The sequence below is a fragment of the Gordionus sp. m RMFG-2023 genome, chromosome 2, assembly GCF_954871325.1.
Source record: "Gordionus sp. m RMFG-2023 chromosome 2, tfGorSpeb1-WG-v2, whole genome shotgun sequence".
Lineage (NCBI taxonomy): Eukaryota > Metazoa > Nematomorpha > Gordioida > Chordodea > Parachordodidae > Gordionus > Gordionus sp. m RMFG-2023.
Window position 1 is genome coordinate 60316034 of NC_088776.1, and position 14994 is coordinate 60331027.

Sequence of the window (14994 nt, forward strand, 5' to 3'; positions counted from 1 at the left end):
GAATAAAATTTGGAGTAGAAAGAAAGAAAGAAAGAAACAAAGAAACAAAGAAAGAAAGAAAGAAAGAAAGAAAGAAAGAAAGAAAGAAAGAAAGAAAGAAAGAAAGAAAGAAAGAAAGAAAGAAAGAAAGAAAGAAAGAAAGAAAGAAAGAAAGAAAGAAAGAAAGAAAGAAAGAAAGAAAGAAAGAAAGAAAGAAATTGTAGTTTTAGAGTTGGGTTGGTGTGCTACTGGTAATTTTATAGTATATAATTTTCACACCTTTTTATAAAATTCTTTTGCAAATAAGAAAATAACTGCCCACGGCTGAAAAATAGGATTTACAAGTTAAGTAAAGAATATCTCATTATCTCACAATTAGGGCGTTAAAAAAACCAAATAAATATGGTAATTATTTGAGACTTTGATGATAATATCAAAAATAGGAAGGATGTTATAATTAAGACATATTAATCTAAATCGTAATGCAATCATTGATATAGCAATAAATCGAAAAATTGTTTTTAATTACCAAGAACATTCATTATATCCATTTAAATGAGATGATAATCTTTTTTATTATCATCAAAATTATATATAATATTTTTTAAGATTAATCTTTATAAAAAAAAAATAAGGTTTTATTTTATAACAGCATTTTAAAAATTTTTTTTAGGAGAAGTGCGTAATTAGAATTATAAAATATACACAATAAACATTATGAAGTACATTATAATGATAACTTTAAAATAAATTTTAGTATACAATATTTACAAAGAAATGAGAGTCTTTAATATTATTCGTTCGAAAATATTTTGAAAACATTTATAAAAATTCTTTTAAAAAAAAATAAATAATAAGAATAAGAAAAATATTCCATTAAAGACTAAATCATTGATTTTTAGAAAAATCTTGGCCGCGCGAACGACACCTTGAGAGTATACTTGTCGGCTAATATAGCATTATGTAATAGAGAAAGAGCTTCTACGCCGGCTTCTCTTGATTCCAGCTCTACTAGAGCCATTTTCTTGCTTCCCGGATCTTCGGAATTGCATGGTAAGAACCAAAATCGATGCATAGGATAACCAGCTTTTTCAAAAATCGGCCTAACGTCACATTCCCCGGCCCAATCAGGTATGTTGGAAACGTGGAGTGTAGCGGAAGGCGGATAAATATTTCTACAATTTTTGGAGCCCGCATTTCTGAATCGATGATAAGGACTATCAGTAAAGTCTTCCGTCAAACGAATCGTTTTACTTTTGGCTTTCGAGTCCGTAATTAAGTCGGTGGAGTTGGGAATGTTGTTGGATTTTAGGTTAGAAAGATTAGAATTGTATTTATTATGGTGATGGTTGGGTATGACAGAGTTTGGGTTTAGAGCAGTAGTTAAGCATCGTCGCAGAACCTCTATACTCTCTTCTTCCTCCATATCTATATCTTCAGCACTTTCATAAGCTTGTGACATGACTTGTGATAAGTTTTTAAAATGAATGAATTATATTATAATAAATTTTTTTTTAAAATGAATTTATATTTAGAGATAACTAATATAGGCATTTTTTTTAAAAAAAACAAACATATTTAAGCTCTTTCGAGAGTGTGTATAATTTTGTAATACGGAGTAAAATTACAATCTTACAAAAAGGAAGATCTAATGAAAATCGGACAGAACAGAAAAGATTTAATGATTGCATATCCACTTCCTAATTTCGTAATAAAAATTGATTTGGACATTTAGTCTTAAGTCATTTTTGATTATATAAAAAGTCATAAAGTGGCAAAAAGGAATCAGAGGAGAAAGTAGCTTACCCGGGTAAACCTGGAAAACTACCAATATACAAATAAACGATAAAGATTATATATAAACAAGATGATCATTTAATTGGTGTATAAGAGGGTCATATACATGAACCGATAACCAAGGACTAGGGTTTAATACGAGGTTTGTTTTGGTAAGATTGAAAAAGGCTGGAAATATATGGGCATAATAATTAATAATAATAATACTTTTAATATTAATACTTAATTTTCCAATATAATTCCGAGTTTTGTATAATCATATGGGAAAGTATAGCTACTATGAAATGGTGTGTTAAGTGTCATTAACCAACAAATATGTTTTAGGTTAAAAAAAACAATGATAGAAGAACAAAATATTAACGTTCAGAGTATTATAAACATATATTCCTTTCTATTATAATTCTGACAAAATTTAAACATATGAATATTTTTAAATCGGAATTGTATTTTCAAATTATATTTTATCAATTAATATGATTATTTTTAAAACAGAATCTATCTAGTGTTTATTAGCCGGGACAAGTTAATTGACCCTACTCGTTTGCGGGAGAAAATTTTTACTATTTGTTGTAATTGTTAAACCAAATTACAAAGCCGAAGGATATTCAAATCTACTCAAGAAAAAAGAATTTCGAATGCAAATGATTTAAAGAAAGAGGAATAAAAAAGAATGATTATTCAAATTAAAGAAAGTTCAAGATTTTTTCAGTTTGTTTGTAAAACATTATGTAAATGAAATATAGAAAAGTATATATATATTCGAGGATATTTGTATAAACACAGATCATGATTTTACGAACTTAATTATAATTTTTAATTTTAATTTTTTATTATTTTAATTTTTTTTTTAATTAATTTAGTTTGATTATATTTTTAACTTATTATTTAATAAAGAGTTAGTATCATTTTAGTTCTAACTTTTCTGATTTGACGAATATTATAGAAAAATATATATAATCGAGGATATTAGTCTGATTTAGTATCATTTTAGTTCTAACGAGGATATTAGTCTGATTTAGTATCATGTTATTTTAACCTTTCTTATTTGACAGCGATTTTAATCTCTCAATCCTTTCAAAACTTTCAAAATGTTACACTATTATCCACTAAATAATTCGGGCCGTTTAATTCGCCCTGGCTAATTTATAACACTAAATCCGTTCTGAATTTAAACTTACGGCTTTTGAGAATTAAATTGATGAATTTATATTATACAAATCACACTTTTAACTTACTTTCTTGTCTCCAAAATATTCTAAAACCTTCATGCTTTGACTTACTCGAGAACGATTTGTTTTTTAGTAATATTATATGGTTCCATCTTAGATACAGTTTTAAAATTCAATTAACTTTTATCTCTCGTTAGGATTCCACCGGTATATGTATCCGTTCCACGTGAAAGACTACGAGATAACTCAGCAGCTGTAGAAGGCCCTTCCACTTGAACAAATATAGATGGGGTTATACGCATGACCCTGCCAAAAGCAGTCACTTTATCGAGATGTCTTAGAGCCGTTTGAGCAGCTGCCCCTGACCTCATCTGGACTAGTGCTGCATCACGTTTGTTGAAGAGTACCTTGACCCTTTGGACATCGCCGAAGGCTCCAAAAAGGTTAAATAATCTTCTTGGAATGGTCAGTTCAGGTCCAAGATTACTTACTAGTAAAACGGGACTGCCTGTTTCGTATTCCTCGTTATTATGGGGCGAGCTTGTATGATACCGAGGTTCAGAAGCAAGCATTGGCTTTAAGCAGCTATCATCAAGTTTTGGAGTATAGGAACTATGCTGTTGGTGATAAAGATTTTCATCTTGGTAATATTCATCTACATAAGGTGGAAATGATGGATAATAGTTGCTAAGAGTATCGAGATAATGGACGGTATCATTGACTTTTACTGTAGTAACTGGCCTAATAGTAGTACCCCCACATCGCAAGTTCTTATTCACTGTGCCAGGGTTTACATAATCGTCATGATTATAACGTTTCCCATTGTCCCCGGAAGATTGATCAGCAGCCATTTTGGTGTCAAATTTAGGCCTATTTGAAAATTCGGACATTTCCGGCTGTCGGAAAGGATTGAATCGAGAAACATTTTCAAATTTAGTTGATCTATAATGACATTGCTTGCTATTTTCTCCTATATTAAAATCGGCATAATCTTCCTCGGCTTCTTCATTAGCCAATGCCCTATCAATATTTTCTCCCATTTCAAAGTTGTACACTTCCCTTACACGATGATTCCCAGTATATTTTTTATTCATATTTTGATTTATAGGTTTTTTCGCTTTCCTATCGAGACTTCCGGTCACTATAACCTTGGCTTGAGATTTGTCAATCATTATATTTGCTGTTCTTCCATCTTTATCCATTTCATTTAAAGTTATTTCAGGTTTGGTAGTTATGTCATCTATTTCCTCAAATTCTTCGCCTGCAGAACTCCCTCCTACCGATTTAGAATAAGTAGTTATGAAAGAGGAATCAGAGTCAGATTGAGAGTTATATGGATCTATCTTTAGTTGTCAATTATAAAAACATTAAACAAAATTAAAAGTATTCATTAGTAGTGTCAATATTTTAGAAACATAACTAAAAATAATTTTAATAAATATTTTATATCTTGAATTGAATAATATTCTCTGGATTTTAAAAATTTAGCAAATTAGAGATATTTATTTTATTAAATTTTTTTAAAATGGAATATAAGGTAGATCAGTGATATCGAAATCGTTTGCTATTAGATATTTTAATACCATTAATGTAAAAAATATCTAAAATATCTAAAATATCTAAAACATTTAAAAATAAATATATATTATCGATACATAATGTAAAAATATAAAGCTGTATTTAATTCTTTTAATTTTATACATTTTACCTGCTGATTTTTTTTTTGAGAAGCATAAAAAAATTCAAGCCTTTTTTAATAATTTTGCAACAATATTTAATAAAAATTTTAATTTAAAATAATATTAAATTTTGATCTAGCTCAGGCGAAATCAAACTTTTTAACTTATATTTTCTATTTTGCGCCAATATGGGTTATCGAGAGTTGGTTAATGAGAATTCAGCCTAATATTTATAATATTTTAAAAACTTTACTTTTTTTATGAAATACCGTATATTATTAGTGTGGGAGATGCGTGTGTTAGATAAAGTAACATTTTATAAAAGTTACTTCCAGGCAAAATTAATAGGTACATTTAAGAGGATTTGTTATTTAATTTTAAGGTTGGATTATAGGCGAGCCAGGCTTGCTAAGGGATAATTCTTACCCCCCCCCCCCCTTATAATTTTTGCTAAAGGTTTTTAGATCTACTCATTGTAGAGGCCTTAGCTATGTATATTTTTATAAAAATAATTTAGGGGTTTTTCTATAAACATATATTTGAAAGGAGGGGAGTGTGGTTTATTAGCATAAAGTGCCATTTAAGGAAAAGGCAAATTTCTAAAGGGGGGGATCCACCCTTATCTACTCATGGAAATTTATATATTGCAGTACCTTTAAAACTGCATAACCATTATAAACAGGGCATCCATCCAGTGAACCTCTAGCAGATCTAGCCCAATCGCATACTGTGCTAGTTTTGTCCGCATCTTCCAAAGCGCCATAATGAACGGTGGCAAACCGGAAACGTTTCTCGCTACTAGAAACTCCAGCACTGGTGTCATAATGAGTCACTATACGGCTCACACGACCGAATTCACCGAATACGCGTTTCAATGTATCGGGGCTGACTGGGTAGTAATAACCCCCATCTGTTAATCCTTTATCGTGACATATGCCACCACGTTTACACATGGTGACTTTTAAAACGGCTTCAGTCCATCGCCTTCTCCTTTTATCGTTGTCATAATAATGAATGTTGGTGTCATCTATCGTCATTATGGCTTCTTTCCTCATTTCATTCATTAAGATTGTATTTTCCATGGATTGCATTCCATTTCTTTCGAATCTTTTGTTTAGAATGTTCTCCGTCTTATATCTTCTATTGTATATCATATCATTACTGGTATGGCCCCCGCAATAATTAGTAGATAGTTGTTGACCAGGAATAGCGTTCATATAGTCAGACATAGTTCTGGGCTTATCCTCTAAAATAACATGACTCGCCGGATGCTTTGGATACGTTAGTTCATCGGGATTGGCTAGACTTGGTCTAATTTGGCGGTGAGTGGAATATTGGGCAGCCAATTTTCTACCTCGCATATTTACGTCAAAACGTGATAGATGATTGATTAAGGTCTTAGATGCCTCTATGCTCTCCATTTCAATAAGGGCTTGTTTTTTGCCTGATAATTATATTTATTTTGGGACTAAACTATATGGATAAGACAATGGCATAATAATACCTACGTAATACTCTGCTCACGATTCATTTATTTATTAAAATAAATCAGCTGACCAAAAAAGCCTTTTACGCTTTCGCACGAATATCTTTATTTATATCGGAAAGCAAAATGACGCATCGCGTGCTTATTTGTAATTATTTGCATTCAAATAGATGAATCGTCAATCTTGGTAGTATTACCTTGAATTCATAGTGGCGCGATTGCGATCGCGATTTAACAGCTGATTGATTTTTAAAATCTGTTTATGAGATCAAATATTCTTTATTAAAATCATTATTTCTTAGATTATTATTAAAATTTGAATTAAAGATAAAATTAATATTAATAAATAAAAATTGATCTCATAAACAGATTTTAAAAATCAATCAGCTGTTAAATCGCGATCGCAATCGCGCCACTATGAATTCAAGGTTATATGTAATTGGAGGTAATGTTGTTAAAACGGTTCGATTTGAGCTAATTTTCTTAAACAGCCCGATCAAGATTTTAGCTAAAATAACATGATGCAAGCCAGGAGATTTCGATCATAGAATGTTAAAAATTTTGGATTTCTATTTAACAAATTTTGAGGCTTATACAATATTATTTCGAATAAATTCTTAACGAGCCGTTCATAACAACACTAATCTGAGGAAACACGAATAGCATTGTTTAACAATAAAATTCTCGCATAGTAGTATTGAATGTTAGTTATTACAATCTAATCGAATATAAAAATATTAAATATTTAAAGTTTATGTCTTAGATTTATACATTAACCACGTAAATATTATTTATAAATTGCTAGTAGTTTTTTTATTCCCTCCACCAAAACATGAGGTAAACATAAAAACTTTACTTAAAATATATAAACTTTCTAAATTTAGAGTAGCTTTAATTATAAATATAAAATAAGATATTTTTTATTCTATGTATTTTGTTTTTATTTGAAATAATCACGTGACAAAAAGTGGAAGCCATTTTGATTATAAAAAAAATGTATAGGGACATTTAGAAAGAAATATTTATTATATTACTTTAATATGAAATTTTAATAACCTTTCAAAATCAAAACATTGCTAACGCGTCCAAAGGGTAGGGCTAAAAAAATGAGATCCGAATCGCAAGTAGAATCAGCCACATTCCTTAAATGAATAACTCTCGAGGGTTCGGCAATATGCCTATTTCCTCTCTTACCTTGATCAGCTTCTTCTAGAATTTTAGAATTACAAGAGGGCTCCATATCTAATTCAGCCCTATCGTTGACTATGTGACGATCGTCAATACTGCTTACAACATCTTGATGGGTAGGAAGGAAGTACACATTTTCGCTGTCATTTTTAAAAATAGGATATTCGTCCTTATTTATTAGACTAATTTCATTATGGCTGTTATTTTCATTAACCATCACAATACTCGAATCTTTTAAAACGAGACTGTCGGCTCTGCTGTATACTCCATCTAGTAGGTCCGTTTCTGGAACAGGAATCTCAGCTTTATTATTTTGTTGGCATTGACTTAATTTAAATATCGTGGCTTGCTTTTTAGCCGAAAACGGGCACTTGTACCATTTGATATCTTCCTCATCCTCGTTTAAATGTTTATTTTCTATGTTTACGTAATCGTATCTTTCATCATTAATTTTGGCGGCGCCTAATTTATCGGGGATCGCATTTTGATCTACTTCGCCATTCGATATCTTATCACTTCCAACAGAAATTTTCCCGCTAGGTTGCTCTTCCTTGGATGGTATAGGTAATGTTTTTTCCGAAATATCTTTTACTTCCAAATCCAACATCTTTTGATAAAAATTGAAGCGAATTCCTTTATATATTATATAGTTTACTTAGGAATCATTAATTATTTTGTTCCATTAAAGTGATATAGTGAAAGTATGTATAAATTTATCCTATGTTCGAAATATATGAAACAAGGAAAAAATGAACTATGAAACTCTCAAAGAAAATTTATTTTTTGTTTGGAAAGATGAATTATTTAAGAATGCGTTTATTGCATTTCAATACATTTTATTCATATTGTTCGTAACGACAATATTGCTGACGTATAATCCAAAAAAAAACAGCTTCTTAGATTTGCAATTCTGCGCCATCAAAATTATTAATATTTATATTACAATATATATAAGTGATTATAAGCTATAGTTTTTAGAATTCCAAGGGGAAATTTGATAGTTAAGCGGTAGTATATTTTTTGCTTTTCTAATATAATAATTCACTTCAGTCAGTGTAAGAGTGGACTCATGTATTTTCTTTCTTTAAAATAAACAATAGAATGTTACTTTATGTCGCTAATGACAAATATATTGTGTATTTTGCCTTTAGTTTTCTTTAAGATATAAGTTGTATCTAAAATTATGATGGTCCTAGTTACTTAAAAAAATATTTTTTAATTTTATTATGAACATCCATTTTAATTTTTAAACTCAGACGCGTCAATTATTATAGTCTTTCTTTTTAGGTTGAGCCAATTTTATTATTTTTTATAGTCAGTTAAAAATTTGTCTTGAATTTTTTGTCTCAGTCTAGTGTTTTTTTTTTATAAATTCAATTTTTAAGGAGGTATAAATATATTAATTTAGCTCCTCAATGTCATAGCAAATAATTTTTTATCGGTATGAGTCTGCAGATTAAGCCCAAAGGAAGTGGAATTTTAGTAACTGACCAACAATGGTCATATGAGATATAATAAAAATACAGCTCATCTTTTGAGCCTTTAATAAGACTAATCATAAGAAAACTATTATAGAATACTCTAATTTAGTCTCCAAATTTTATTTTTTGCCGATTTTTTAGCAATAGGCCAACAATGGTCATATGAGAAATTATAAAAATATCCCATTGAGCCTTAAATCTGATTAAATATATGAAAACTATTATAAAAACTCTCATTTCCCAAAAATTAATTTCTCGAGTTAGCCTATTCGTTGTGAGATTAAATATTTTGGTTATTTCAATCAAAACAAAATCACTTAAATGGTTGTTTATATTTATTGAATATATAAGTTGAATTATTAGGATAAATGAGAAAAAAAAGGATTATTAATTCTTAATTTTACACTAATATTATAAAGTAATAGAGAGATAAATAATTATACAAAATGACCTTTCTTAAATGCCATAATATAACTATTAAAATATAACTAAAAAAATTATGATTTTTTAATAGTTAATAAATTATTTTAATATAAAATGTAGGTTTTGAAAGGACAGAAGTAAAACCTGTTATTCAAATTTCCCCAAGTTTTCGCAATTGAAATTGAATTGTTATATTTTCAAGAGTTACGCCTTATTTATAGTAAAGCCCTATACACTCAAGCGTTGCGAAATTTTTTGCTGCGTAATTTGCAAAGGCAAGCAAATAATAGATATAATTTATATAGACGGAACAAGATGATGAACTCGCGACAGCTGTTGACGTATATATCAAAAAGTTATATAGCTGTGAATAATCAGCTGTGATTTCATAGGGCTTCTTACTACAAATACAGTCTGCATTTTTATTTCTATAAAACGCTTCTTAGTTTAAATTCGTGTGGCATAAAATATAACAAAATAGATTATCAATTTATTTTTACATCAAGGATAAATAAATTTCCTCTTTTTTTTATCATTTAAAGTGAACAATTATGTTATAATGAACTAATTCTCTGAGGTTCAATTTTCCAATAGTACGGGGGTGACAACTCTTTTCTAGCTGATAGCTGTAGGTTTTAAGTGTCACTCATTCATAAGTGAGGTAATAGATTGCTAAAATGAAAATTTTTAGTACACATTTCTTTGAAACTAATTAAATATATAATTTGTTACAAAGATTATTATTTAATAGCAATATGCGCGTAAGGAAAAAAAAATAAATAATTTATCAACCCCAGCGTTTCGATTAACATAGTTTATTATTCAAGGGAAATAAAAAAATTAAATTTAAAGGAAAAAAAAAATAACAAAAAATGAGCAAAAACAATAATTTCCGGTATAGGATAATACGCTTTTCAATTCGCTAGGTAAGAATTAAATATTATTACCTAATAAAAATCGAACACGTACAACATTTTGACAAAAATAGTGCGCATTCGCGTTTAAGGTTCACCTTTGAACGCGTTCACGTTTATTCTAAACTTTATGAATAATATTTTTTTATTTAGCCATATTAAAAAAATTATATTATCTTATTTTGATACATATATAAATGCAATAATATAATGTAGTAAAGAAAAATTTATTTTTAAAAAAAATTTAATAATATAAAAACTTTTATATATCATATATAAAATTTAATTATTTACAAAATATAACAAATTTATTGCACTTTAATGTGTTTTCAACAATTAAATTATAAAACTATTGATAAAAACTTAAAATTAAATAATTTTAAAAGATATTATGATTTTTTTACTTAACGTATCTATTAAAATAATCGTAATAATTTAATAATAAGTCTATTAAATACAACAATCTAAAATAAATTAATAACGGACTACTTAAAGTTATATTATTATTTTTCTTTTTAGCTTTCCTTTTCTGGTGGTAAGCTCCTTCAATATCTCTCTCTCCACTTTATGTTATTATCTAATTTATACTTCTTCATATTGGCTCTTAATTTATGGCCCCATTGAAGTTTTGGCCTTCCTTTTTTTACGTTTACCCATCACTTCCAAACTCTCAACCTTATTTCCTATATAGTTCATAGGCCTTTTCATTGTGTGCCCATACCACCTAGTTCTGTTTACCATTATGGGTCTTAATGGGCTACCTTTAAACTTCTCAGTATTCTTATACTTCGCACCTTATCCTTTCTTGTTACCCCAGCAATCATCCTCAGCTTTCTCATCTCCATAGTTTGCAGACTTCTCTCGTCTGATTCTTTGATTGGCAATGTTTCCCAACTATATAGAATAGCTGGTTGTACTATGGAACTGTAAATTTTCCCCTTCAATTTGTATGCGATTTTTTTGTCAAAGAGCACTCCAGATAAAGATCTCCACTATAAGCACCCTTGAATAATTTTACTCTTTATCTCTTTCTCTATTGTGCCGTTCGTTTGTATAGTGGAACCCAAATATTTGCAGCCTTCAATTGCCGATATCTGCCATTCATTTATATCAGTGCTCTCTGTTTCATCTCCTCCTATCACCATATATTCCTTCTTTTCCCTATTTTCTGTGTACGCTTTTCTAGGATATTTGTCCAACTCACTAACTTCTCTCTCATTTTATCCTTGAATTCGTCAAGTACACAATATCATTTGCAAATATCATATTCCCTGTGGGGTATAGACTGTGATAATACATATTACTGTTATATAGAGAAGTGGGATGAGAGTCGACCCTGGATAAACTCCCTTGGTTATTGTGAAGCCTGTTGAAGTAGCAGTGTATGACCAATATAAATATCCTTATTCTTATTTATTTTTCGGGAACCTTTTTCTGGCGTAGCGCCCACCAGATAAGTTTTCTTGAGATTCTATCGAAGGCTCTTTTTAGATCGAGAATGACCATGTGTAGCTTTTTGTTCTTTTCCCTGTATTTTTCGCTCATTTGCCTAATTGCGTGGATGGTATCAGTCGTTGATCTTCCAGGCATAAAGCCAAACTGAGTGTCTCCTATTTCGATTATGCCTCTTAACCTTTTTTATATTATTTTTTAGTAGAGTTTAAGACAGTGTGACGTTAGTTTTATACCCCTGTAATTTTGACAATTGTGTGAATTAGAGATTTGCATCGGGCCGTATTTTTCAAACCCGGCTAGGCCCAAAATTATTTTTAAAAAATTTTGCTCGCCCAGCCTGAACCCAATTTTTTTTAAAAGTTTTGTCGGTCTGGCCCGAACCTGAATTTTTTTTTGAGAAATTTACCGCCCCAGTCCGGCCCGAATTTATTTAAATATAGAAATTAATTTTTACAATTACTCAAAATAAAAGTTATATGTTATATGGCATATTTCTATAAATAAAATCAAATATTTTTATTTTACATAAAAAATTTAATATAAAATTGTAAAATTTAAAAATATTTTAAAAAATTTAAAAAAATTTCTAAAGCCCGGACCGACCCGGCTCAAATTTTTTTTAAAAATTTCGGTTTCCAGATTTCTAGTGTGGATTCACATTATTTTTAAAGATAGGAACTAGATAGCTCTGCCTCCATTTTTGAGGAATCTCTTCTTTTCCCAGTATTTTATTGTACAGATTTGGTAGGAAATGTATTCCGTCTTCTCCTAGAGCTTTAAGGCTTTCTATTGGAATATTATCTGGACCCCTAGCTTTGTTTATTTTTGTATGCTTGAGGCATGTGATAAGTTATATTATATAATAATAAATATCACGAACAAGCCTCTCTTTAAATTAGAAACTTGAAGATTTTGAAACTGTTGCACTCTGTCTTTGGTAGACATATCGTACATTTGATAAGGAAAAGAATTGGTCTTTTGATTTCCTGAATTTTGGCTGTGGTTTAATTCACCTCTGAATCAGATGATGAGGAATTAACAATGTCCATCCATGCTAATCTTATAAAATATAATTAATATTTAAATTAATAAACAATACTATAGGACAGTAATAGTGACAGGTTAAAGAAATCCAAACGTGATAACGAAAAACAATGATTGAAGAATAACCTTTATTTATTAAAAATTGTATAAACTCAAATGATATCTTTTATATTTAATGAAAATAAAAAATAAAAATATTAATACTCTCGAAGTCCAGGGGTTTAAAAATCATTTAAAAAGGTGAAATTAATCTTCTTGGTTCACCTTTAAGCAGTTTTTCCAACTGTGAGGTGTTCGTGGAAAAATTTTTCGAAGACTTATTATAATATTTTAAAAGAAATTCTTTCACACCATAGCTTTTTTCTTTTAAAAATTTTTTTATTTTTACCTAAGATTTTACATATTTTTAGATCTTCTTCCTTTTTTTTAATAATAAAATTATTAATCGTGTTCATAAATTTTTCAGAAGCATATTAGAAAATTTTTTAAATATCAAATTGGAAATTGGAGTTTCTCACAATTACTCTCGGAAATGGGTGGTTTAGATTTATATCCATTAAATCTTATATCTCTTTTATCATTTTGGGCATCGCGTTTGATGAATAACGCCATGATATCTTCTTTTATCACTCCTAAAGATAATTTATTAATTCGGCCTTGACAGCTTAGGTATCTTTAGCTCAACCTGAAGCTGCTTTACCCACAATCTTAACATACCAATTAATTTTCGTACCTTTAATTAAAAACATTTTTAAAATAATCTCATCAAACCCCCTTTTGGAGTATACTCAACTATTACAAAATACTGTCTGTACTAGTGGTTATGAATGGTTGGAAGTAGTGTTGTTAAATGGCTCAATTTTTAAAAACGGCTAACTCAATATTTTAGCCAGAAAAATATTGTCTAAGCCTCGAAATTTAATCAGTAGATGATGAAACCTTTGTGCCACCTATGAGCAAAATCTTAAGACTTGCACAATATTTTTCCTAATAAGATATCATGTTAGCCGTTTTTAAAAATCGGCTCAAAATGAGCTGTTTAACAACACTAGTTGGAAGCATTATCAAGTCGTAACCTAGGTAACCTCTTATCAGATGAACAATTAAGAGTTGCCATAGGCCATCGAATTGAATGTAACATAGTTCAACCACATACATGCATCAAATGTAAAATATTAGTTGACTCCAAAGGGAGACATGGTCTAAATTGTATATATAGTCAAGGCCGATATGCAAGGCATGCAGCAATTAATTTATCTATTAGCCGTTCTCTTAACAGGGCCCGAATACCCAACATCCTAGAGCCTACTAATTTATCATTAGATGATGGCCTAAGACCAGATGGCTTCACTTCCGTGCCTTGGTCTTTAGGGAAATCCTTAATTTAGGATTTCACATGCGTTTTTTTAAATTATTTGATTAGTTGGTTTGATTTTTTTTTATTTATTCTATTTTAATATATTTTTTTTTACCTAAGCTAATAAAATATTCAATATTATAAAATTTAAAAAAAAAAGATTTTTAATAAATATAAGCCAAATGTTTATTTTGCCCCAAAGTAATATTTCAAATTCCCTAGCCAGCCCAACGTTTAAAACTTTATAACCCGCCCTTCCACATCCACCCAAAGTTTGCATACTAAAATTCCGCCCATTGAGTACCTCCAGTTTGAGCATTTGGTTTTGAAGTATCATGAAAGGTGATCATGATCACTCAAAGCACTATCAAAACATATGAATTTGAGATATTGAAATCTATCGTATTTAAATCGTTATCCGTCAAGTGATGACTTTGGGACGTTCAAATCCAATCAGCGCATCCGCGGTCTATAGGATGTCATTAACATAAGATTCAATAGTACAGCTTGAAAGTTTTTATGCTCCTTACCAGGATTAAACCTGCGTCCTTCTTTGTCCTTCTGTTTTTAAGCATACATCTAACCCATTAGGCCACCCCGGTGATATAAAAATGATATACTTAAAAAAATTTGTTTAACACCTCTAGAGTGCTTACTCGCGTGACATATTGCAGCCTGTTTTCCAAATTTTAAAAAAGCTTATTGGGAAGATTTCTACAACTCGAAATATTTATTTTATTCTGCATTATTCCACTGTTACACATTGTATTTAAATAGATAGAATAAACTTTATAATTTAATTTCTCAATTACATTTTTAAATTCTTCTTACAATTGTGATATATAATTACATTACAAAAATTAAGAATATGAAAGTGATATAACTATATTTATCGGACCCTACCTCTCGTATTGTTGATAATATTTAGGCATCGGAGGACTTTAATGCTGATATCATTTTGATAATTGCTTCAGGTTATGAGGCAAAAAATAATTAGAAATAAGAAAGTAATAGACAAATTA

At 29.6% G+C, this 14994-nt stretch overlaps 2 protein-coding genes across 2 annotated transcripts; both read right to left on the minus strand.

Annotated features, from left to right (window-relative positions):
- Positions 1–863: 863 nt before the first annotated feature.
- On the minus strand, positions 864–7905 carry LOC135924527 (uncharacterized). Its single transcript, XM_065459585.1, has 4 exons — positions 7167–7905; positions 5278–6068; positions 3127–4288; positions 864–1443 (listed from the first exon to the last, which is right to left on the minus strand). The coding sequence occupies exons 1-4, from the start codon at positions 7903–7905 to the stop codon at positions 878–880; spliced, it is 3258 nt and encodes a 1085-aa protein (XP_065315657.1). The 3' UTR covers positions 864–877.
- Positions 7906–11529: 3624 nt separating this feature from the next.
- Positions 11530–12516, minus strand: LOC135924529 (uncharacterized). Its single transcript, XM_065459587.1, has 3 exons — positions 12475–12516; positions 12309–12403; positions 11530–11749 (listed from the first exon to the last, which is right to left on the minus strand). Exons 1-3 carry the CDS (start codon positions 12514–12516, stop codon positions 11530–11532), a joined length of 357 nt encoding a protein of 118 aa, XP_065315659.1.
- Positions 12517–14994: the final 2478 nt, after the last annotated feature.